Source organism: Pleurodeles waltl, chromosome 6 (genome assembly GCF_031143425.1).
Source record: "Pleurodeles waltl isolate 20211129_DDA chromosome 6, aPleWal1.hap1.20221129, whole genome shotgun sequence".
Lineage (NCBI taxonomy): Eukaryota > Metazoa > Chordata > Amphibia > Caudata > Salamandridae > Pleurodeles > Pleurodeles waltl.
In genome coordinates, this window is record NC_090445.1 from 426,858,618 (window position 1) to 426,883,702 (window position 25,085).

The following is a 25,085-nucleotide window of genomic DNA, read 5'->3' on the forward strand; positions in this document are numbered from 1 at the left end:
TTGGAGTAAAGACAGGGTGGAATGAGTATCTGCTGAAGCACTCCTCAGAGGCAGGATTTTAGCTTGAATGCTCAATTGCGGTTCATGATGACCTTGGATTTCAATCCATGTCCCTACACTCTGTTAGTGCTTTATATTGGTTACAAGAAACACTGGTCTCTCCTTGAGTAGAACAAGTAGTTTACGACACTGATTAGTAGCAGCCTGCTTGGGTATTAAATGTTTATAAAAAAGCCAAGAGGCATAATAGCTCTGGTCTCTTCCTCAGCAGCCCAAGACAGATTTGACGAGAGTACTGATCTAGTTAAATTGGGGTATCTGAAATCGATAATAACTCAGTTGCCACAAAATGACTTTGTAGATAACCCAATCCAATCAGCTCTGTGAACAGGTAAGACATTGTCATCATCCCGGACATTAAAATTAGTGTGCCAGGTAAGACAGTGGTATGTTTTGCTTTTTAACTGAAAAGTGGATTAAACTGTTGTGGCAACTAATTTCGGAACATTTGTCAGAACCACAACAAATGGGCAGCTTCCAGGGGGAAGGTTCACGGAGGAAAAATTAGCAGAGTTGTCTTGGCCGGTAGTGCCAGAGGAAACATGATTAAGATGGTTAGGTGCACACAATGCTGCGGTGGAGTTACAAAATGGTGGATGGTTCCATTATGAAACTAATGGGGTGGCATTTGGTGGCAAAGCAAGGGAATCTGAAGCACAGCCAGGGCACATAATTGGTCTATTTTTCGGAATCCTTGATGCTGACGACAAACCATAAGGTGAATTGAGAGTCTCTAAAGTTGGACCAGGTTTGGAAAACGCACAAATCTCTGATTCCAGAGACACAATTCTATCCACTAAGGGGCTGAGACACTTATTAAAAATAGCATTGAGTTTCTGAAGTAAAGGATGCCAATTTTTAGTATTCTGATTACCTGTATTATCTAAGAATCATGTTGGCGCCACCGAAATAGGTACATTGCTACTACAGGGAATAACCTCACAATGAGAAGATACATACTTCGTTTTCCTTTTATGCTTGGCAACTAGAGTGCTAATGTGCACCCTTTTTTAGCCGGATTGTGCCGGCGCAGTGGTCACTACCTCAGTGATGGCGTTAGACTCACTCACCCAAACTACCTGCCAGTCTTGGGAAATTGATACAACAGATGTCAGAAATCGGAGAAAGAGTCAAGTATCCTCTATCCAAGGAATGGCGCCTTTCAACTAGGTCCATTTCTGATAAAACCCACTGCCCGGCCCAAAAAGTATCCATAGTGTTGACATGTGGTTCTATACTCGCCTTTGAGCTGAGGACTTTCTGCTTCCCCATGATACCTACCGTAGTCAAACAGATCTCTAGGCAGAGTGACAAAAATGAAGAGAGCAGGAAATAAACACCAAAATGAGTCCCTAATCAGTCAAACAAGAAATAGAAGCACCCCACTGGACCTCTGATTGTATATGCAAGGAAGGGGTTCTAAATGTTTTTATAGGGGAAGTAAGTCAGGAATCCGAAGACCACCGGGGTGGGGGGTTAGTACCATTCCAGGCCTTGGCCGGGCGTAGATGGGTGCAGACGGGCCCACTCTTGGCCGGTTGCATCAAACCAGAGCGTATTTATAGCTCGATGCTCTGTGACCCAGCGGCCCCTCCTTTTCCTGGGCTGGGGCTTGTGGACAATGAAGTCCAAAGCTCTTGTTTGGTGCGTCCTGCGCCACGGGGAAAACAGAGCGCTTATACAGCATGATCCTGTGTGGCCCAGCGGCCTCTCCTCCGCCTGAGCTGGGGCCTGTGGGTAATGAAGTCTAAAGTTCCTGATTGGTAGGATGTCTCAAGAAATTAGGGTTTTCTGTATTCAGATCTATGAAGCTTGCTGATAAACTATCAACATTGATCTGTATTGCTAACTTCTTTTTCTTGTTTTGGTTTTTACTCTGCTACGGAGAGACACTGTCATTTTCAGGACAAGGGTCTCAGTCACTATTCTTGCTGAGTTGGGCTTCAGTCAGAATACTCTTTGGGGCATATTTACAAGCCCCTAGCACCACCTTGCGCCTCCCTAGCGCCATTTGTTTTTACGCTAAGGAGGCCTTTTTCCCTGCGCCATATTTACAAGTGGCGCAATGCTTACATTGCACCACTTTGTAAACCCTTGCACAATATTATTCCTGCCCTAGGCATAATGTATGCAAGGGGGGCATTCCCACGCAGGGAGGCCCGAAAAAATGGTGCAGTGAAATTTACATTTTCCTGCACCATTTTTTCCATAATTTTAAATGCCTGCTCAGAGCAGGCGTTAAAATGACACACCAATTTTAATGAATGGGCCTCCCTGTGCTTTGCTGCACAAGCATCAATATTTTTTATGCTAGTGCAGCAAAGCTCTACAGTAGCGTAAAAAATGTTGATGCTATTGTCCTAACGACTGCCATGGTGTGCCGTATTGTAAATATGGTGCAACCATGGTGTCATTAAGTGGGGCAGGGGCTATGCAAGAAAAGTGGCGGATCGGGTCCACTTCCTAGCGATGCACCACTTTCTTAGACATATGCCCCTTAGTTTCCTTCCTTCCTTCAGAAATTCTTCCAGATCCAGGAGTGTTCATTCCTTTTTAAGCTGGAAGGGTGATTAGGGCGACCCTCTTCAGACACCACACTATTGTTCTCCAGAATTTCTTGATGAACAGAAACGAAGCACTGGTCAGGATGCCAAAATATAAAACAGCACCTGGCAGAAAGATTATTAAGATGTTCACAGAAAGATGGTACCCACAATACAAAGAGAGCCCTTGTTCTGTCTGTTTCTCCCACGTTTTTCCAAATTAAGGGGACCACGGGTGACTTCTATTTGCACAGGACCTTCAGTTGTTTCAGAGGAGACTTCAGTTGTCTTGAGAACGAGAGACCTCCTCACCCGGCGTTCCTTGTCCCATTCCTCAGTACATGCAGTGTGGAATCAGTTCTTATTAGTACCTTCATGTATTATTTGTCATGGTTTTATGGGAAACGGAACCGGAGACTTGATCAACCTGTCCTGTATTTTAAGAAGATGGACAATAATTGCTTATAATTATTTTTCCTAGGCATGGAACATAATTTTGCGAAGGTGGACACCAATAACCTTGGCACACGTTATGACTATGCTTCAATTATGCACTACTCAAGGTACGTTTTGTGAAACAAAATTTGAGATGCCTTTGCTTAACAGAGAACAGAAGTTCGTGCTTCATGAAATACTGCCTAAATGATTGATCAGATCTTGGGACTGTTGGGTTAGATATGACATCTGATGGCTACTCTCGTTATCACTTGCATATGCCTTGCTTGACCAGTACAACTACACCAATGCTCCTATTATTCACTGTCCTTCTGACATTCCCAGGCTGCACAGATAAAGTAGGGTAATGAAGTGTAAAGCAGGCTTGTTAAATGTCACAACTGGGTTTTACAAAAAAGAGGGCTTGGGGTTTATGCCGTAAAAAGTCACTTTTGCTTTGGTGCACCTGCAATATACTAAGCTTGTATAAGAGTAAACAATGAATAAATGAGCTCAGTGTCATGTATCATTCCACATCCCCAGCGTAGCCCACAGCTCCTGAGGACAAGAAAGAACACTGGAAACATTAATCTTATAGTCCCTGAGGACTAAGGACACTGAGAAAACCGGTCTCTCTCTCAGGGATATAAACACATTCTGTCTTCACATTTTCATTTTCTTAAAACCTTGACTTTGTTTGACCTCAGGTTGTCACGAGATAGCTAGTGATACATTTCTGACTTTTGACAATTCAGGCACAAACCATTGCATTGTTACAAAAAACGACACAGACAGTGTCACGGGAAGTACAATCTCAGGTAAATCAAAGACGAAATCAATTTAAAGCCTGCTAAAAAGAGTGGCCAATATTATGCTTTGCTGAAGAGAAACCAAGTTTTGTCTAAAGATAGTCATATTTGCGATCAGGTTGTGTGGACACCCTCCTACTGGATGTAGAAGGTTGTGCCCCGTCTTGAAATGAGTCTGAAGATCTTGCTCTAGGCTATGGAGATGTATTTAGCTCCTAAGGTTTAACACCTTTGTTTTTAATGGTTAATGGAAACTAACATTTGACTGTAGCTCACAGGCTGCCCTCAACGTGCGGCCTTTTGTCAAATACTGTTCATATGTACTTGCAGGACGACACTGACTTCTCACTTTGAGGTTTCACAGAGGGACATTGTCTGTGTGCTAACTATGCACAATAGCAGAAGATTACCCTGCATCTGCTCACACTTGTGTTTCATTACAGGAATGCCTTCTCGCGCAATGGGAGTCCCACCATTATGCCCAAGCCCGATCCTAATGTTCCTATTGGGCAGTCTCGCCAGTTTACCGAAACCGACATCACAAAGATCAACATGTTATATTGCTGTAAGTAAACAAGTGCGTCATGAGTGAGCCACTGCAAGTAGTGTATGTTGCGTTGTAATTTATGGGAAGGTGTGGGGACTACTGTAATACCTGGTGGCAGCCAGGGAGTGTGACCTCTTCATACCTCAGTATTATAATATCAGTGCCCCCGCATTGTCACCTGGTGCTAATAACATACATGATGTTGCCTTATGTTTTATTTATAGAGCAATGTTCACATTTTGCATGACCTTTCAGCTCTGAACTAACCTAATGCTGTGTCCATGATTCCAAATGTTCTCGTTAAAGTATGGAAATCTTTGTAATCGCCTCTTCCTACAGTGGTAGTTTGTAAAAATATTGATTTGGGATTACAGCAAGGCAGGAGTCTAGGGAAGGTTTCACATATCCTTTCTGTCAGGGGCGTAGGAGACAATACATTTCTGGGGGGGGACAGGGACAGCCTTGGGGACTTTCAATTAACCCTATACAAATCGCTCGTTGTTAACGAACTGCAGGCTCCGATAAATATACACAATCATATATATTGGAAGTGAAATAGGGAGAAAGGAAGGCATGTTTTCACAGTCTGAAAGTATCTTTAATTGTTATTTACATTCACAAAGTAATTAGCTAAAATGTGAAAATAACATGTTGATTAACCTTGCATCTTCATGCACCAAGCAAATGAAGGTAGGAGGGTAAAAAAGAAGAACATACCCTTTGCGCCCCACACCCACCATGCTCTTCGCCTCATGCCAATTGGAACCGCACTGGAGATATCAAAAGCGATTACGTACAAGAGTTGTAAACTGTGCTTGGAAACCATAGTTCTAATAACACTTCTACTCCTGTGTGTGATCTTGGGCAGCTCAGCTCCACATCAGTCATAACTAGAAGCATTTCAACTGAAGAAGCTCTTGCAGTTACAGGCTATATAAACATGGATTCTCTAATCTCTGTATAAACTGCAGTCATTCATTTCTCTAGAAACGGCTGTTTGTGATGCACCAAGTCACTGCGTGTAAAGAAAAGACATTCACTGATTATAAAGAAAAGACATCGGAAAATGACTATGATAGGGTTATTACAGTCGAGTTCTGACATTACAATGCCTTTTGCCAGAGCTAGCAGCCAAGGTAAAAGGCAGATCAGGTCACAGAGCATAATTAATGCAGCTGTTTAAAGCAAAAAATTGAATGTTGCTTTTCTTTCTTCTGCTCTACTTTCATAGCTTTGAATGTCAGAAGCTATGCACTAAGGTTTTAAGTGGTTTGTGGGAAAGTTGGTGGTGTGACCATGTATTATATGGGGTAAAATACCCCCTGCGTACATAAGGATATTGCAAGTCACCTTGAAGTTCATACCTTATAAACAAGCATTGGCAAAGCCAATAGGTCTCGCCTATGCAAGTTCTATTGCCTTTGCCAATGTGTTTTAGCCATGCTGTACACTAGTGAGACTACTATTCAGCATGGCTCAAAGTTAATGGCATAAAGGAGAATGATGTGTCATCGACTGGTGTGGTGTAGTGTCATGGAGTAAGTAGAGTGTCCTAAAATGGAGCAGTAAACTAACTTTAAAGGAACAGGGGTCCCTTGAATAAAATGCAACACCACTCCCATAAACAATGATATTAAAGTAGTATGCAAATGGATTGTTTCATACATTTATTCAATCACAATATAAAAGATCAAATGTAGTGGGAAAACATCAACAGGGGAAATCGAGAAAGACTGGTATTTGGGCATTACACAAGTTATCTGGATGACCCAATGTCACCAATTACAAGAAAAATGTAAAAAGTAACCTATATAGTACAGTGGTTTAGAGGAGGCTGGCCTGGTTTGTATTTGGTACTTACACCTTATACCAGGTCCAGTTATCCCTTATTAGCGAAATGTAGGCAGTGTCTAGAAGCCAGGCTCTCTAGGGGTAGCTGTAGCCAAGGCTTATCTAGGAGACGTGCAAAGCTCATGCAATACCACTGTAGTCACACAGCACTCACACACATGAAAGAAAATACTCAGTGTTACAAAAATAAAGGTACTTTATTTTAGTGACACAAATGCCAAAAATACCATAGAGACTATACTCCCTTAGGAGGTAAGTAATACACCAATTATATACACTAGTATGCAGCAATAGCAATAAAAAGTTAGAAAAGTGCAATTAGTGAAAATCACAATGGTTAGAAATGGGCCTAGGGTAAACACAAACCATATACTAAGAAAGTAGAATGCGAATGTCGGTTTCCCACCTAGACAAGTGTGGTGTGTAGAGGGACGCTGGGAGTATTAGAAAACACCAAAGGTAAGTAATAGAACCCACCTCAGAGCCCAGGAAAGCAGGAGTAAATGACAGTAACTTTCCTAGAACACACAAGAACACGAGAAAGAAGATAATGCAAGAACCAGAAGATACTTCAAGACACAAAGGGTGGATTCCTGGACCTAAAGACCTGTGGAAGAATGGGACTAGGTCCAAGAAGCACAGAAGAGTCCAGGGAGGACAGGAGCCCCTGCTAACCCGAATCAAGGTGCAAAAGAAGAACCACTGGTGAAGAACAACAGTCAGTACTGCACCCAAGAAGATGGATGCGGGTTCCTGGTTGGTGCAGATGATATCCCACACCGGATGGATGATTGCAGTCTGGTTGCGTCGCTGGATTCTGCCAACAAACCTTGGCACACGCAAAGCTCACGGTTAGCGGAAAATGGCACTGCCTGGGACCAGGAGGGACCTGGTGGACTCTACCCAGGCGGAGGAGTCAGATGGGCCTCTCAGCAACTCAGAGAGCCCACAGAAGACCAGCCAGTGCACACAGGAGTCCTCCAGCACAGGGACAAAGAAGTTGCAAAAGGAGGCCCACGCAGCACAAAAACAAAGGATCCCACACCGCCAGAGAACCGCTCAGGAAGCTGTGCATTGCCAGAAGGAGTGCTGGGGGCCAGAGTTACATTGTGCACAAAGAATTTCATAGAAGGATGCCAACAAGCCTTGGCAACTGAAAAACACGTGGTGAACAGGGTTACTGTCTTGCGTGGGAAGGCAAGCTCTTACCTCCACCAAAGTTGGACAGTAGGACGTCAGGACCATTGGGACCACTTCAGTCCACCACCCGTGATGTAGGATCCATGCAACTCAACAGGAGAGGGGACCCAAGCAGATGGTCGTCGTTGAAGAGAGGTGCCTGCTGAAGCAGGGGAGTGACTCCTTCACTCCAAGGGAGATTCGTTCATTCTTCTGGTGCAGGCTGAAGACAGGCTGTCCTCTGAGGATGCACGACCGGGAAACAGTTGCATATGCTGGCAAGAGCTGAAGATACAATGTTGCAGAAGTCGTCTTTGCTTCGTTGTTGCAGTTTGTGGAGTTCCTGGAGGGTCCAGATGCAGTTTCTTCAGTGAGAAGGTGAAGTAAAGGATGCAGAGGATTCCTGCTGGAGTCTTGCAATCCAAATCTGAAGAACCTCCCAAAGGAGAGACCCTAAATAGCCATGAAAGGGGGATTGGTCAGCTAAACACATAAGCACCTATCAGGGGACGGCTCAGACACCACCTGCTGGCACTGCCCACTCAGATGCTCCCAGTGTTTGCTGCCAACTTGGAATCCAAGATGGCAAAACACAGGGACCCTCTGGAGGAGCTCTGAGCACCACACCTGGGGTGGTGATGGACAGGGGAGTGGTCACTCCCCTTTCCTTTGTCCAGTTTCGTGCCAGAGCAGGGACAGGGGGTACCTGAACCGGTGTAGACTGGATTATGCAAGGAGGGCACCAAATGTGCCCATCAAAGCATTTCCAGTGGCCTGGGGAAGGAAGCTACCCCTCCCAAGCCTGTAACTCCTATTTCCAAAGGGAGAGGGTGTAACACCCCTCCCCCAAAGGAAATCCTTTGTTCTGCCTTCGTGGGCTTGAGCTTCTCAAGCAACAGGAGGGCAGAAACCTGTCCGAGAGGTGGCAGCAGCTGGGCCTGCCTGGAAAACCTCAGAAGGCTGGAATGGCAATACTGGGGGTCCTCTAAGGAGCCCCCAGAGTGCATAAAATCATACAACCAATGCTTGCAAAAGCCTTGGGTTATGATTCCAACATGTTTGATACTAAACATACCTATGTTCCGAGTTACCATTATGTAGCTGGGAATAGGTAGTGACCTATTTCAAGTACATGTGTAAAATGGCATCCCGCACTCAGGAAGTCTGGGAAAATGGTCCCGGAGGTCGTGGGGGCACCTCTGCTAGTGCAGGGGTGCCCTCACACACAGTTACTCTGCACCCTGCCCTCAGGGCTGGAGGGCCTGCTATAGGGGTGACTTATAAGTGACCTGGTGCAGTGCAACTGGCAGTGAAAGGGTGCATGCACCTTTTCACGCAGGCTGCAATAGCAGTCCTGCAGAAGCCTTTGCATGGGCTCCCTATGGGTGGCAAAAGAAATGCTGCAGCCCATATGGATCTCCTGGAACCCCAAATGCCCTGGGTACCTAAGTACCATATACTAGGGACTTATAAGGGGGCCCCAATATGCCAATTTTGGGAGAAATACTGGGTTACCAGTATGCAAAAACCATAATTTAAGGGAGAGAGCATAACTACTGGGGTCCTGATTAGCAGGATCCCAGTAGACACACACAAACACACTGGCAAGCAGGCCAAATGTGGGGGTAACCAAGCTAGAAAGAGGCTACTTTCCTACAAGGTTAGCATCCACAACAATGATTTACAAGCTTTTATACACCGACTTTTACATGAATGACTCAAATAGTGAATCAAGAAGTCATTAGCTCATAGTACCTATGCTAATGCCAACTTATGTACAATATCACAAATTCAAGTCAAGGTACTTTGGCCGACAATATTTTGATCCCCTAGGCAAGTATCAGGATCATCCTAAGCCTTCGTTAAGCTTGAGTTAAAAGGGTTACAGAGTGCTTGTAACCATAACGGCGAAGATAAATCGGTCTCACGTCTCATATGAGTGAGAAGGCAATCAATGGAGATCTGAATCTCTAATCAAGCGCCAATGCCATAAAGTAGTATTAGAGTGGAGTAGTGTCACAGTGTAATAGAGTGTCATAGAGTGGAGTGGCAGAGTGTCGTAGAGTGGAAAGGCATAAAGAAGAGTGAACTGGAGTAGAGTGAAGTAAAGTAACGTGAACTAGCATAGAGAAAGTTGGGTAGAGTGTTGTTGAGCACAGTACATTGTTGTATATTGGAGTGGCGTAGAGGGTTGTGCAGTGGCATTGAGCAGAGTATCGTAGATTGAAGTGGCATAGAGTGGTGTGGAGTGGCATACAGTGGAGTAAAGTGGAATGGAGTGGCATATAGGGAGTTGTGTAGGGAGTTACAGAGTGGAGAAAGTGTTAGAGTTTAATGGAATAGAGTGTCAGAGTCTAATATCATGGAGTGTAATGTCATAGTGAAGTGTCATAGAGTGGAGTTGGGGGGTCTAGAGTGAAGTGGCATAGAGTACAGTGGTGCAAACTAGATTGATGTAGAGTGTAGTGGTATAGAGTGCATTGGTTTTGAGTAAAGTGGTGTAGAGTGCATTGGCGAATACTGCACTGGTTTAGCGTACAGTGCAGTAGCGTAGAGTGGTGAAGAGTAGAGGGGCACAGAGTGGAGTGGCACAGCATAGATTGCAGTGGTTCAGAGTACTGTGTCATAGAGTGATGCGATGCATGGTAGAGTGGAGTGGTGCAAGGTAGAGTAGACTAGTGTAGAGTGCAGTGGTGGAGTGCAGTGATGCAGAGTAGAGTGGCATAGAGTGTAGTGGCATATAGTACGCTGGTGTAGCGTGCAGTAGAGTGGCATATAGTTGAGCGGTGCAGAGTAGAGTGCCGTGGTGCAGAGTAGAGAGGAGTATAGTTCAGTGGCAGAGTGCAGTGTTGCAGAGTAGAGTGTCATAAAGGGCAGTGGTGTAGAGTAGAGTGGCATAGAATGCATTGGTGTAGACTGCAGTGATGCAGAGTAGAGAAGAGTGGCTTAGAGTACAGAGGTGCAGAGTAGATTAGAGTTGCATAGAGTGCCGTGGCATAGAGTAGATTGCTGCAGAGTACAGTACAGTGGTGAAGAGTAGATTGTTGCAGAGTGGAGAATAGTGATGTAGAGTGCAGTAGCATAGAGTGGTGCAGAGCAGATTGGAGTGGTGCAGGGTACATTGGCGTGGTGCAAGATAGATTAGACTGGCATAGCATAGAGTAGAGTTGCGTAGATTGCAGTGTCATAGAGGAGAGGATTTCAAAGTAGAGTGAAGTGCCCTACAGTGGAGTGGTGTAGAGTAGATTACAGTGCAGTGGTGCAGAAAAGAGTGCAGTGGGACAGAGCACAGTGGCATTGAGTGCAGTGGTGCAGAGTAGAGTGGCGTGGAGTTCAGTGGCAGAAAGTGCAATGTTGCAGATTAGAGGGTCGCAGAGTACAGTTATGTATTGTAGAGTGACATAGAGTGCAGTTGCATAGAGTGCTGTGGTGCAGAGTACAGTGGCATTGAAAGCAGTGGAATAGAGTGCTGTGGTGCAGAGTAGATTGACAGTGGGATAGAGTGCATTGGTTTTGAGTAAAGTGGTGAATAGTGCACTGGCAGAGTGCAGGGGTGTAGTGTACAGTGGTTAGAGTAGAATAGCATAGATTGCAGTGGTGTAGAGTGGAGAGGTACAGCATAGATTGCAGTGGCGTAGAGTGGAGAGGTACAGCATAGATTGCAGTGGCGTAGAGTGGCACAGAGTGGAGAAAAGTGGTGTAGGGTGCAGTGGCATAGGGTAAATTGTTTCAGAGTAGAGTGAAGAAAAGATAGAGAAAAGATAATATACTTCAATATGCTGAAGTATGTAACGATATCAACAACCTAAATAATAACGCTAGGCATAACGGCCCAAAATGAAATATGGCTTCTCCCTGTTAGCCACGCTGTAATCAAGCACTTCATTACCTAGAAAACAAAACATTAAACATACTGTAAATGTTAGAAAAATATACCCTTCTAATAGCTAAATTGTTGTGTAAAAATGTAAAATCTGGGCTCAGTCTCGACTTCACTGTTTCACCAACTGGTGTGATCTTAGGCAAATACAAATATTGTGTTTCACAGAGTCTCCTTTCTAGCCTGCAGGCATCAGGGTGAGTGGGACTCTGTTCTCTCTTTAGATCTTCCTCATTGTTTTGCAGCTCCTCTTGAAGGCATCCTGCAGTGCTCCTCTTCAAGGCAGCAGGTGACAGTAATCATCCAAAACTCTTTTCTCCTCCTGTGCCCTTTGTTCTTATGAGCACCCTTAGAAAAGGACAAAAGGGCAGAGGGCGCAGGAGGCCCCCTGACTCACCTTCATTTGGTTACCATCAGCTTGGAGGATTTGTCTGTACAGGGCTATCGTAAGTAGCGCTTTTGTGCGCTAATGGCCCTCTGAATGACAGATGTGAGAGGGTAAATTATTGTGTCCCCTTGTCCCCCCCACCTTCGTCCCCCGTGTCCCCCACCCTCCAAAATCTGGGGGGGATACATCCCCCGCGTCCCCCACACTTCCTACACCCATGCTTTCTGTGTTGAGGAGCATTTCTTTTGTTTTGTATTTGCGTTGAAGTGCACGTACGTTTATGGTTAGAGCAGACGGTCCTCTTGTATGCTAACTGCTAGTTTTAAACTGAAGCAACTTAATTCCCGAGCACAAGAGCTAAACAGTTGTTTCCACTGTCGTTCTTCTGAGGCAAGGACTTCCTGGAGTATGCTATGGGCAGTGATGCTTCAAACAGTCACATCTAGGGAGCATTGCACGGCCTCACCCCTTGCCTAGACCTAAAACTATTTATATGATACACACCCTGGTGTTAAGTTCTAAAATGAAGAAGCTATGAATCCTTCTCAAAAGAAACACCTTAGTCTTGTCAGTCCCACACGCGGTCTCAGATTGTCCCATTACCTACATGGTTCCAGGAGGGTGTTTGAGCTTCTAGTATTCCTTCAGGGGTTGTTGACAACTTGCCAACTGTGCCTCACACTGTACACAGTGGATCTCCTATCGATGCTGGCACAAGATTAGTAATATCCTTCCCTGCTCCACCTATCTTTTATTGTACAAACTTCAGCTAGTCCAATCATATCCATTGGACCATTGCAATGACAGAGGTAAAGACAAATGCTCACCACGGGTTACTCAGCCACTACATAACCTGAAACTTAGGTCAGACAGAAAGAACTCAATTTGCATCCACACGGTTCCCTTGATCTCAAATTACACCATAAAAGGAGATCTCTTTTCTACAAAAGAACGCCATTGACACTGCACACAAGGATTACTACACCAACCGCCTACCCATTACTAGCAATAGGCAAAAATACAAATTCAAAATAATTAAAGAACTCTCAAACATCTACAGTTTGGTTCTACAGTTCCCTTCTACTCAACACAGTTTAGTCAACCACTATATCATCAAAATTATCCAAATTCTCACCTCCTTTCAAGTTAATACATTTATGCTTAGCTACTATAACTAACTCCCACTCACCTACTGAGTCAGCTCCATAATCTGTCTCCAGACACCGCACAGCATCTTATTAAGACGTATAAATCTGACTCGCCAGTATCAGTTTTGTGTGTGCGCAAGGGAAGCGAGCACTGTTGCCTGTGCTCTCACTGTTCTGTCTATCAGACGCTTGCACAGCTGCTGCTTGTGCTGTGACTGCTCTGTGTGTGCGCAGGGGATGTGAGCACTGTTGCCTGTTCTCCCACTCTTCTGTCCAACAGACGCTTGCACATCTGCTGCTTGTACTGTGTACGGTGAGTGTTCTGTGTGAGCCCATGAGAAGCTAGCACTGTTGCCTGTGCTCTCAATGTTCTGTCTGTGTAATAGAAGCTTGCACAGCTGCTGCTTGTACTGTGACTGTTCTGTGTGAGCACAAGGGAAGGCAGCATTGTAGCCTGTGCTCTCACCATTCTGTCTAACAGAAGCGTGCACAGCTGCTGCTTGTACTGTGACTGTTCTGTATGAGCAGAATGAGTGAGCACTGTTGCCTATACTCTCACTCATCTGTCTGTCTACAGCTGCTGCTTGTACTGTGACTGTTCTGCTGTGCGCAAGGGAAGCGAGCACTGTTGCCTGTGATCTCAATGTTCTGTCTGTGTAATAGAAGCTTTCAGAGCTGCTGCTTCTACTGTGACTGTTCTGTTGTGCACAAGGGAAGCGAGCACTGTTGCCTGTGCTCTCACTCTTCTGTCTGTCTACAGCTGCTGCTTGTACTGTGACTGTTCTGTGACTGTGATGGGTGCTTGAATGGCTGCTGCACATCATTTAGATCCTCTCAGTCCGCGTGTGCATCACTCCTGGATGTAGCAGGCCTCTCCCCTGTGTAAAGGGATGGTGCCCTGCTGCTCTTGTGCTGTTACTATGCAGAGCACTTGGGGAAGGCACCTGTCGTACACCTGATGTATGTGCGGGGTGTTAGAAATTGGGTTTTTGGTTGGCAGTCAGGTTACCCTCTGTCCAAGCAAGAACCCTCACTCTAGTCAGGGTAAGTCACACACAATCCAAAATCAGCCTGTGCCCACCCTCTGGTAGCTTGGCACGAGCAGTCAGGCTTAACTTAGAAGGCAATGTGTAAAGTATTTGTGCAATAAATCATACAGTAACACAATATAGCACCACAAAAATACACCACACAGTGTTTAGAAAAATATATATCAGGATAATTGTAGGTCAAAACGATCACAGATGCAATATGAATTTGTAAAGATATCACAAAAAAGTGATATAAAGTGTCTTAAGTCCTTAAAAAGCAAACAAAGTCTCTTTCAAGCACAAAGTACCTGGTTTGTAGTGGAAAATCTCCGCAAAGGGCCGCAGAAGAGATACGTGGAAAAATGGTGCGGGTGTCGATTTCTCCCCAGCACACACGGACTTGCATCGTTATTTTTCACGCGGGGAAGTCGTGTGTCGTTTTCCGGCGCGTGGACAGTCTCTTTCTGTGGGTCGCGGGATTACCAGATGTCCCGGGGTCTGTGCTTGGATTCTCCTGCTTGTTTTCCAGGTGCGTGTCGTTCCGCGGGGCTGTGCGTCGAAGTTTCGCTCTCACAGCAGGCGTCGCGTCGATTTCCGCTCTGGAAGTCGGGTGGCGTTGTCCTTGCGAGGCCGTGCGTCGAAGTTCCGGTTGCCCCGAAGGTGTTGCGTCGATCAGCGTCGGTGTGCGGCGTTTTTCTCGCCGCGGAGCAAGCTATGTGTCGAAATTTTAGGCGCACAAGGAGTCCAAATGAAAAAGAGAAATCTTTTTGGTCCTGAGACCTCAGGGAACAGGAGGCAAGCTCTATCCAAGCCCTTGGAGAGCACTTTTACAGCCAGACAAGAGTTCAACAAGGCAGCAGGGCAACAGCAAGGCAGCAGTCCTTTAGAGAAAGCAGTCAGGTGAGTCCTTTAGGCAGCCAGGCAGTTCTTCTTGGCAGGATGTAGGTTCTAGTTCAGGTTTCTTCTCCAGCAAGTGTCTGATGAGGTAGGGCAGAGGCCCTGTTTTGTACTAAATTGTGCCTTTGAAGTGGGGGTGACTTCAAAGAGTGTCTAAGAAATGCACCAGGTCCTCTTTCAGTTCAATCCTGTCTGCCAGGGTCGCAGTAGGGGGTGTGGCAGTCCTTTGTGTGAGGGCAGGCCCTCCACCCTCCCAGCCCAGGAAGACCGATTCAAAATGCAGAAGTATGCAAGTGAGGCTGGGTACCCTGTGTTTGGTTTGTGTCTGAGTGAATGCACAAGGAGCTGTCAACTAAACCTAGCCAGACGTGGATTGTAAGGCCAGAAAGATTTAAGTGCAACAAAATGCTCACTTTCTAAAAGTGGCATTTCTAGAATAGTAATATTAAATCCGACTTCACCAGTTAGCAGAATTTTGTATTACCATTCTAGCCATACTAAATATGACCTTCCTGCTCCTTTCAGATCAGCAGCTGCCACTTCAACAATGTATGAGGGCAGCCCCAATGTTAGCCTATGAAAGGAGCAGGCTTCACAGTAGTGTAAAAACGAATTTAGGAGTTTTACACTACCAGGACATATAAACTACACAGGTACATGTCCTGCCTTTTACCCACACAGCACCCTGCTCTAGGGGTTACCTAGGGCACACATTAGGGGTGACTTATGTGTAGAAAAAGGGGAGTTTTAAGCTTGACAAGTATTTTTAAATGCCAAGTCGAAGTGGCAGTGAAACTGCACACACAGGCCTTGCAATGGCAGGCCTGAGACAAGGTTAAGGGGCTACTGAAGTGGGTGGCACAACCAGTGCTGCAGGCCCCTATTAGCATTTAATCTACAGGCCCTAGGCACATATAGTGCATTCTACTAGGGTCTTACAAGTAAATCAAATAGCCAATCATGGATAAACCAATCAATAGTACAATTTACACAGAGAGCATATGCACTTTAGCACTGGTTAGCAGTGGTAAAGTGCCCAGAGGTAAAAAGCCACCAACAACAGGTCAGAAAAAATAGGAGGAAGGAGGCAAAAAGTTTGGGGATGACCCCGTCAAAAAGCCAGGTCCAACACAGGGGAACTCTGCAGTGCTGGTGCTGTGCTATACTGTCTATGCATGTGAGGGAAGGTTGTCCTGCTGCTGTCTATGCTGTGACTTTAAGCTTAGAAAAATATTTTCACTATACAAAAGCCAAAAGGATGCGAGTGGTAAACGTTTTCACCCGCCTGTTCTTCTCTCTTGCAGCGCGAGGCACGCATTCGAGACCTCTGCTCTAAAGCCTGCTGATGTCCAAAGACGGAGAAGCGCTTCGAAGAAGTGAGCTGTGCTTCTGCTGACACGCTGCCTTTGTTGTTCCGCACAAACTTAACATTTCTAAATAAAAAAAACTCTGTGGACAGCTGTCTTCAGGCTCGTGGAAAGGTTGTCTGTGTCTTCTTCCCAGTGCTTAATTTGTAAATAAAAACGTGCCAGTGCTCAGAGCTCTCCTCTGAAATACGCGTCTGCTGCAATTAAATGTGCGAACACGGAATATTGAGGCAGCGAAATCCTGAAGCCATCTCGAGCCTCTTCAATACATTTGAAGCCACTCCCTGCCCCTTCAGCTCACTCTAGCAGCTTTCTTCTTTCTCCTATTGTGACACCTTTTCGTTTTTTCTCTTCCTCCGTCTTTCCCAAATGTGTCTTTTGCTCGCAGCAACTGCTTGAGGCAGAAGAATAAGCGCCGGCCCTCAAAAATAAGTGCCGTGCTCAGCACCGGAAACAATAAGCACAAATTAAGCACTGCTTCTTCCCCGTGTTTTAAGCATACTCTACATATCAATGCGAGTACTGATTTTAGTATAACGTCTGTTCCGATGAAAGATACCCCACCCTCTCGCCAAATCCCTGGCTTATATTTTGTTCTGGTGTCTCCCGGTCCGCGCTGCCTATGGGCTGGTGGGAAGTTTGCATTGAAGAGTACATTCAAACAAAAATATATTACATGTTAGATTAAAAGGAAAGCAATTTGCTTCCAAAAGTAGACCCAGTTCTTATGTTTGTGAGTTAAATTTTGCAAACTAAGTGCTGGTACATTAAAGGAAACGCTGTGCAATTCATTATTTCGTCTTCTTGGGATTCCACAGCAGGTGCAGGGTGCACGCGGCGTCATGATCTGCCAGCGGACTGAGAAGTAGTGTCAGGGAGCAGACGACAGAGCAGCAGGTGTAGTGTCTCCTGGGCTAGGGTGTTGCTGCCAGGCAAAAAGAGACGCCTAGGAAACGGGTCAGGCAAATATCCTTTGGTGTACGTTACAGCAGGCTGGCCAGGGTGCATGGGGCAGTGCTGGATGTTCAGTGATCTGGGGGCCTCTAGGGTAGGGGGGCTCCAGAAGAGTGGAAAAGGGGTGACATCTGGGGATATTGGGGGCACAGGGAAGCAGTCAGTGACAAGTATAGCACGTGCTGCTCGATGGGGTCTCTGGGGCCGGCAGGGCTGGGATAATTTTCTCTCTTTGATTTTGTAATCTTTGTGGGGGCAGCAATATTGTAGCCTTGGTGGGGGCAGGAGTGTACTGGGTAAGGTGGGGTGGGGTAGTTATGCTGCTGAGGTCGGAGTTTAGGGTAGAGGCTTGGAGTGGGCAGTGTCTGAGGTGTGGGCAGGAATGTTGAAGCAGGTGGGTAGGGACTGAGGTGAGTCGGTGGATTGCGACTGAGGTGAGGTAGGGTGTAGCGGTAAGGCTGGTAGTGGATGTGGAAGCAAGTGGGTTATGGGGTGAGGTAGGTGAGTGACTAAAGTAAAGCCTTGGGTGTAGAATCTGGTGGTTAGTGAATGAGGTGTGGGCAGAGAGTGAGTTGTTTCTGGAGTGTGGATAGTTGTGCATTAGCCAGAAGGGCACTCCTGGGTGGGATGGGGTGTGTGGGGAGGGTAATGACGGAGGTGGGGGCAGCTGGGTAGTGATTGGAGGTGGGTGAAGATGAGCTTTGGCTAATAAGTAGGGGAGGGCCTTAGGGGGCATGTGGCTAGCCTGGTTGATAAATCTACAGTGGGAGCGGGTGTTGGCTGCATCAGGCGGGGCGAGGTGCATAGGAGGTGAGCAGTGGATGAGGTGGCAAAGAGTTGTGGGGTGAGTGCCCAGAGACAAAGTGATCATATTTAGCATTCATGGGCTACAGGCAGCTTCTGCATGGCTTTCTGTCACCGGAGGCAGCGTTCAAGATTTTCTTCTCAGAGCTGCTGCGACTTTCAGCAAATGGAGAAAACTGACATTGAACAACAGAAAGTAACAGTAATCTACCCTCTTCCAGTTCCAGTCACTTTTCAATCCCTGACACCATTCCGATCACTGCCATACTGACCAACCCTGCCACACTTCACATCCCTGCCACTCCCATCCCTATTTAATCTCTTGACCTATGATAATCAACCTCCCTGTCTCTCTCACATGTCCAGTTCCAGTCTCACCCTAACCAATGTTACCCTCCCTGTCACCCTCTCCGTCCCTTTACCTGTCTAAGTGACAATCACAGTCTCTGCCACTCTTGCAGTCCCTGTTGCCTCGCTTTGCGCTTTATTGACCCAGTCCCTGTTATCCTCCCAGTCCCTCTCATCTCCCTGAGACCCATCTCACTCCCAGTCCCCTGTCACCATCACAATACCTGTCACACTCCCAAAGCCTATCACAGTCACATCCCTGTCACCATCCCCATTTCTATGCTCTCATTCCTTCTTACCCTCCTTATCACCTTACAGGGTCTTCTTACCCTCCTCATCCCTGTCACTCTCCACATCCCTGTCACCCTCCCAGTCACCTTGCAATCCCAATCACTTTCACACCCGATCCCTGCCACTCTTCCCCATCTGTACACACAGTCCCTACCACTCTACCTACCATTATCACCTTCACTGTCTTTCACAGCCCAGCCCCAGCCTCACCCGAAATTGTGTCATCCCCCCTCTTCTGTATTTGTCTGAAACATCCCCAGTCCCTGCCACTCTTGCAATCTTTGTAACCCTTTTAATTTTACTTTATAACTTTACCGACACATTTTGTCATCCCAATTTCAACCACACTCCCAAGAAACCCTATCACAATCACATCACTAACACCCAATTCCTGTCACCCTGCTTATCCCTGTCTCCACTCTTGTGTCTCTCACACTCCTAGTCTCTGTCACCTTCCTTATCCATGTTAGACTTTTAGTCCCTCCCGCATTCACAATCCCTGTTACCCATACCGTCCATGTTATCATCTGAGTCTCTATCACTTTACCAGTCCCTGTCACCTTGCCAGTGAGTGTCACACTCCCATCTCTGCACAATTCCAGTTCCTTCCAGTCACCCTTGCCCTCTGTGTCACTGTCCAGATAATGCCACACTCCTATTTCCTACCACCCTTCTCATTCCTGTCACTCTCCTCATCTCTCTCACCCTCTCTAACACAGCCACCCTTTAACCCCGGGTAGTGACAGGCTGATATCCTCACTATCGCTCTCACCCTCCTTATCAATGTCTCATTTCCAGTCTGATCACTCTTCCATTCCCTGCAATTGTTCCCATCCCTCTGACCTTCACAGTCCCTTTCACCATTCCAGTCAGTGCCACACTCCCAACATGCCACTTTACCATCCTTTTCACCATGTCATTTCCTCTCTCGCCGCCACCCTTCCCGTCCTTGTCACCTGCACCTTCCTCTTCCCTGTTACCCCATCTTCCCTGATGCTCCCAATAACTGTCATGATCACATTGCAGTTTCAGTTTAACTATCTCTATCATCTTTTAGATTCATTTGACTCTTCCCATATGTAATACCCTGGCACGCCTGTCCCACTCCCAGTTCTTATCACCCTCCCCACTCTTATCATATTTCCAGTCCCTATCACCCACCCCTTGCCTGTCACACTCCAAATCACTTTCACCCTCTCTGTCTATCTCACAGCCCCATCCCTGCCACCCTTCCCTACCCATCCCTCTCACACTCGCATCCCTGTCATCCTCTTTATCTGTGTCATTCTCCTTATCCCAGTTTCTTTAGCACTCCATCAATGACCTATGGAATATTGAGGTGGGTGCCAGTTAACCTTGAACCATCTCTGGCTTGATGAGGTGTACTTTTGACATAATAACGTAAATTCCTGGCATATTGTGGATATTTGTTTGTGAAACTGTGCCTACAAATCCGTTGTTGTACCATCATTTTAGTTTTTTTTAATCTGCGTTATCTAAGTTAGCAAATCCTGGAAATTTCTATACCTGTTTAGTTCTTTGATTCTTCGGAGCTGGCCAGTACTTTGTCTGGATTCATCTGAATTCCATTATCAAAATGAGAAAGCACAGAAACAGAACACTGTTGGTTTCAAACATGCAAATTTTCAATTTAGCAAATAAGGAATTATTTTGGTATTTACAACTTCCTTGAGATATCTTCTAAGGTCTTGCAAAGTTTGTGAAAAATACCAAAAATATATCTAGATCAATTAAAACAGATTACCAACAAATTTATGTAGAATGTCTTGAAATACATTGTTTACAAAATGCTGGACAACAGTGGTGGCATCACATATATTCATAATGCCCATGCCTGCTGCTAAAAAACAGTCTTCCTTTTATCCTCTTCTCTTCTATGGACCATGGTTTAGGGTCCATTGAGATCTGATTTGGAAAAGACCCTGGCCTTTTTGACTGGATCTAGAAGGACGGAAATGAGGCAGAGAGGATGTTGATTGTGAATGATAATCCCATTTGACTTTGTAATCTATACCTTACTGAAATTCACCATCTGGTTTTGGTATTAAAAATACAGCAGCACCTGCCAGAGAAACCTAATGGTGAATGGGTAGCTTCTTCCATGTGAAATCTGAGAACATGACTGAAGATCAATAGCAATTTCATATATCAGATGGGGAGGGAATAGATTTACTCTCTTCTTGCTAAATATGTCTTGGACGTACCTATAAGCAAGTTATTTCCCATAACCATGAATTGTCAAAACATAACAGTGGCTATTTGAAATGTACCTCTGATGTTAGCCAACAACTCTGTCTGCAGCATTCAGTTCCCATAATCATGTATTCCTCTTTCCAGTTGATGTCAAGATGGTACATTCATAGCCAGGTGGTTCAGAGAACTGATAGAAACATTGGAGAGGCGCTAAAGTTAAACGTTAAAGATTCTAAATACCCATTTTCCATTGCAAGCAAGAGTCATGTTTCCCACAAGAATAGTTTCCACTAGGCCCTTTTTTATAAGCAGAAATTCTTGCTTTTTACAGAAATCGTTATCAAGGAAACAAACCGATGCTCAGCAATCCATCAGTGCAGTAGTTCTTAAAGTCCCTGCAGTGTAGTATAGGAAATCTGGACGTGAAATTTAGCTGCTTATGACGGCAGAGTTAAGTCCGCGTATTGCTCTTTATTGACAGGCCTGCTGGTTTGGCTCTCAATCAGTGGGGTGATTCACCACCAGTGCCAGGCACCTTTTAACTGTTATAACAGCCCATTATAAAATGACGTAATTGAATGCCCATTCATTCCGTTATCTTCAGCTTGGGGCTGCTGGAAATGAATGATATTATTAAGAATGTCTCTGTTCCCTTCCCTTATTGTGAGCAGGCCTACATGAGCTGATAGGGTAGCCTGACATTTATCTGAAATCTTATTGAAAAAGCTCTGTAAATTGGACAGTGTGAGACTATTTCCATTAATCAAAGATTTGGCCTACATAAAGATTTCTTCAGTTACATTTGAGAGAATGTGTGCCACGTTTGCAGTATCAATAGGGCTGACTGTGGCTTGTTCAAGAGTTGTTGGTGACATTGAGCCATAATTGCTTGAAACAGTTGTTGGCTCTGCAATACTTCTCAAGAGGAGCCATTCCTGTCCATAAATTAGGTATATCAGTTCCTATGTTGAGTTGCAAAAGTATCGTTGGATTTAATGGGACTTTCTGAAACCAAAGCTATACTGAAAACACTAGTTCCTAGAGCTTCTTTAACTTCACCCAATTTTCTTATTTTAGTTAACAAAAGGTTTCTCCTTGTCAGGCAAAGATCCTCTTGTATCTCATTAACAACCTGAGCCATTGCTTGGAGGGTATTAACATTTGTGGGAACTTAGGGTGTTGGTTGACTGGGGTGTGATCCCTGGTTAAGCAACAGCCACAATCCCTTGCAGGGTGAACCACAAAAAGTCACTAATTTAATCTGTGCTTAACCTTGGGCAGCTTGGCACAAAAAAACAGTCAGGGTGAACTTAGAGGCAATGTGTTAAGTATTTATGCAGTGCACAAACAGCAATACAGTGAAAACACAACACAATAAATATCCCAAAGCAAATTAGACAAATAAAGAACATTTTAATAAATTATTGTTGTAAATGGGAAATGCAGTTATCAATAGCACCAGAGCTAAGGGATTAGGGTGCTTATACCGTGGCCCCTTTTCTTTTGTTTTGTTTTGTGGGACTCGACTGAAGCCCAGTCCCAAGATGGCTGCACAATTAAATACCTAGGGGAAAGGGAACACAACCCCCTCCCTGAGCCTCAGTATGCCCCGGGAACTCCAAGCACTGGGTACTCCATCTCCAGGGGCTGATAACAAAAATTAAGGTGGGGTATCCACAGCCCCCTCCCTGAGCCTCAGTATGTTCAGGGACCCCATCCCTTGGGCCTCATTTTTATTTAAAGGGGAGTGGGGTTGCACACCCTCCTCCCCAAGCTGGTATCAGCCCCAGGGATCCCATCCTTCCAGGGCCCGATACTGTACAGTGTCCCGGGGAACCCACACTGTGGTTCCCTGACCTGGAGAGTGCAGGCATACCCTGCTTGCACTTTCTCGGGCATGCACCTCAACTTTGCTTCCGCCTGGTGAGAGCAGTAAAAAATGATGCACCTGTCCAGCTGGGAGCAAAGGAAAGGTTCCAGTTCTCGCCACACCTAGTACGGTACTGGCTGGGGCCACAGGGGCCTTGGGACTCCTCGCACAGCTCCCAACAACCTTTACAGTGTGAATGCCCTGTTGGACACCGGGGCACACACCAAAACATTAAAAAAGCCAGCTCCCACAAGGGGAGCTGGCTGTGGCCATGGGGGCCCTGGGCCTTCCCTTGTGGCTCTGAATGATCCCTGCAATGTGGGTACCCCAGGGTTGCACCAGGGCTCTCACCTGATCAATATGACACAACTAAAAGTGTGCTGGCTGGGGACTTCGGGCCTGGGGTTCTCCGCAATTCCCCAACAGCACTGGGACACCCACAACAATATATTTGTTTTTAAAATGGAGCAACCCATAATGCTCTGCAAGACCTATTTACATTTATTTTAGCTTGGAGATGTCTCTAAAAAGGGCAGAGCACCACCAAACATTTATTTAATGTTGTCGGGGTTGCAGGGAGTGCGGCAGACCACCAACAACATTAAAAGAAAAAGTAAGGCCCTCATTACGACTTTTCTGTCTGCCGAAGCTGTGCGGTCAGAAAACTGCCAGTGGAGTGAGCTGACCATGAGGGCTATTACGAGTTTCCCGCTGGGTTGGTGGGCGGAAACAGAGTTTCCACCTGCCGGCCCAGCGGGAAACATCCCACAGCATTTACGCCAGCTCTACATGGAGCCGGCGGCAATGTTGTGGTGTAATGTGTGCAGCAGCACCCGTCACGCTGAGCTGTCCATGGGGGCCTCTGCACTGCCAAGTGCATGGGCAGTGCAGGGGCCCCCATGGGGCCCCCGGCACCCTGTCTCTGCCAACTTTTACATGGTGGTGCAAAACGACCAGCTGTTTCTTTTGTAAAATAAGCTTATTTTAGGAGCCAGAGGTAAATGAGGACAGCACTGGAACAAAGCCAAAACAAATGTCAGCGACATGGAAGGAGGTGGGAAGAATGGAATGCTGCAATACAACGCAGGCAGCTACCAGCCTAAAACACCCACAGTGAAAAGGGAGCACCAAAGAAATGACAAAAGTAGTCCGTCACAGCAACAGATGAAGGAACCAAAGTGGAATAATACAGTAGTTGGTCATTGCTCTGAAACAGAAAAAGGAGAGAGAAAAAGGCAGAACTGACCACTCGTGACCAAGTATTTTTAAAAGGCCACTGTGAAAAAACAAATGAAATCGCTTTAAGCCATAAGAAGTATACTAAAAGTATACAAGAGGTTGAACGCTTACGCTCGACCTAAAAAGTGCTTTAACACAGCCAGTGCTGCCACACCATAGAACTTTTTCCCCACCCTTCCATTGTCCATTGTGCTCTCCTGATCTACCTTTCACCCCATCAGCAATATGAAAGCTTTGGTATTTTTTGCAGCACAAGGACGCTTTCTGCTATCCCCTGCAGACTGGGCCAAAATCGTCTTGGAAACTAATTTTACCACAAAAGTTTCAAGATTTTTTGACAATTTTTCCATTGACTGCTTGTTCAACTGACAGTTGGATAAAATCATTTAAATTCTCTTTAATAACCTCCTCCTCCTCAATAGCAGCATGAGAAATGGGGGATCTGTCCATTTTGATGAAAAAGTACAAGCTCTGGGGAATGACAGGCAAAAACGGTGAGGAAAGGGTTCATTTCCTCACAAGAGCTGATGCAATCTGAGTGGGCTCCACTTATGGGCAGGAAAAAGCAAAGGGAGCGGTCGTAGGCTGAGGTATGCCTCGGGGGAAAAACTGTCGGAAGGTCCGACGAAATGCTAGTTAAGAAAAAAAAAGGACCAAAGTTGTGGAGCGCCATAAACCACTTGTTGTTTGTTCCCTGCAGCCTTCGGTTGAAAATGGTGGTCGCGCTACGCAGGGAAAAACGGACAATGCAAGGTAGGACCACGCGCCGCGGGGAAGACGTGCGGCTACAAGCCAACTGAGCAGAGAAACTGCAGCGCGATAAGCATGCGCGTGAGCAAACAATGTTAATTAAAGTATTAATACAATAAACTGTGCATGTTACCAATATATATATTGATAAAAATACTTATCTTGACTGTGAGCAGCAAGAAAAGAGGGCTGTTCTCAGTCAAGATAAGTATTTTAGGGGCAGCCCGATGGTGATTAGTGCATTATACTACACTACTTGTTTCCCATTGGCCACTTTCGTTTGCCTGCTGGGAGATGTAGTTTTGTCTTGACTGCAGCTGCTATTTAAATAAACAAGAAAAGAATAGCATAAAATTTGTGAAGGAGGCACAGTGAGATTATTATTTGCCCAGGACCAAACAGTTGATTAAATCAGAAGAACCAAGATTGCAGTGCACGTGTACTTGGTAGAAAGGCTATACACAGGGCCACTGCAATTGT

General features: G+C 45.7%; 1 protein-coding gene across 1 annotated transcript in view; it reads left to right on the forward strand.

Moving 5' to 3' along the window:
- LOC138299834 (hatching enzyme 1.2-like) overlaps positions 1-16,248 on the forward strand; it is a 61,190-nt gene extending 44,942 nt beyond the window's left edge. The window contains exons 7-9 of the mRNA XM_069238431.1: positions 3,085-3,166; positions 4,291-4,412; positions 16,073-16,248. Coding sequence (XP_069094532.1) covers positions 3,085-3,166; positions 4,291-4,412; positions 16,073-16,104 — 236 coding nt within the window. The 3' untranslated portion in view covers positions 16,105-16,248. The remainder of the gene's footprint in view (positions 1-3,084; positions 3,167-4,290; positions 4,413-16,072) is intronic.
- Positions 16,249-25,085: the final 8,837 nt, after the last annotated feature.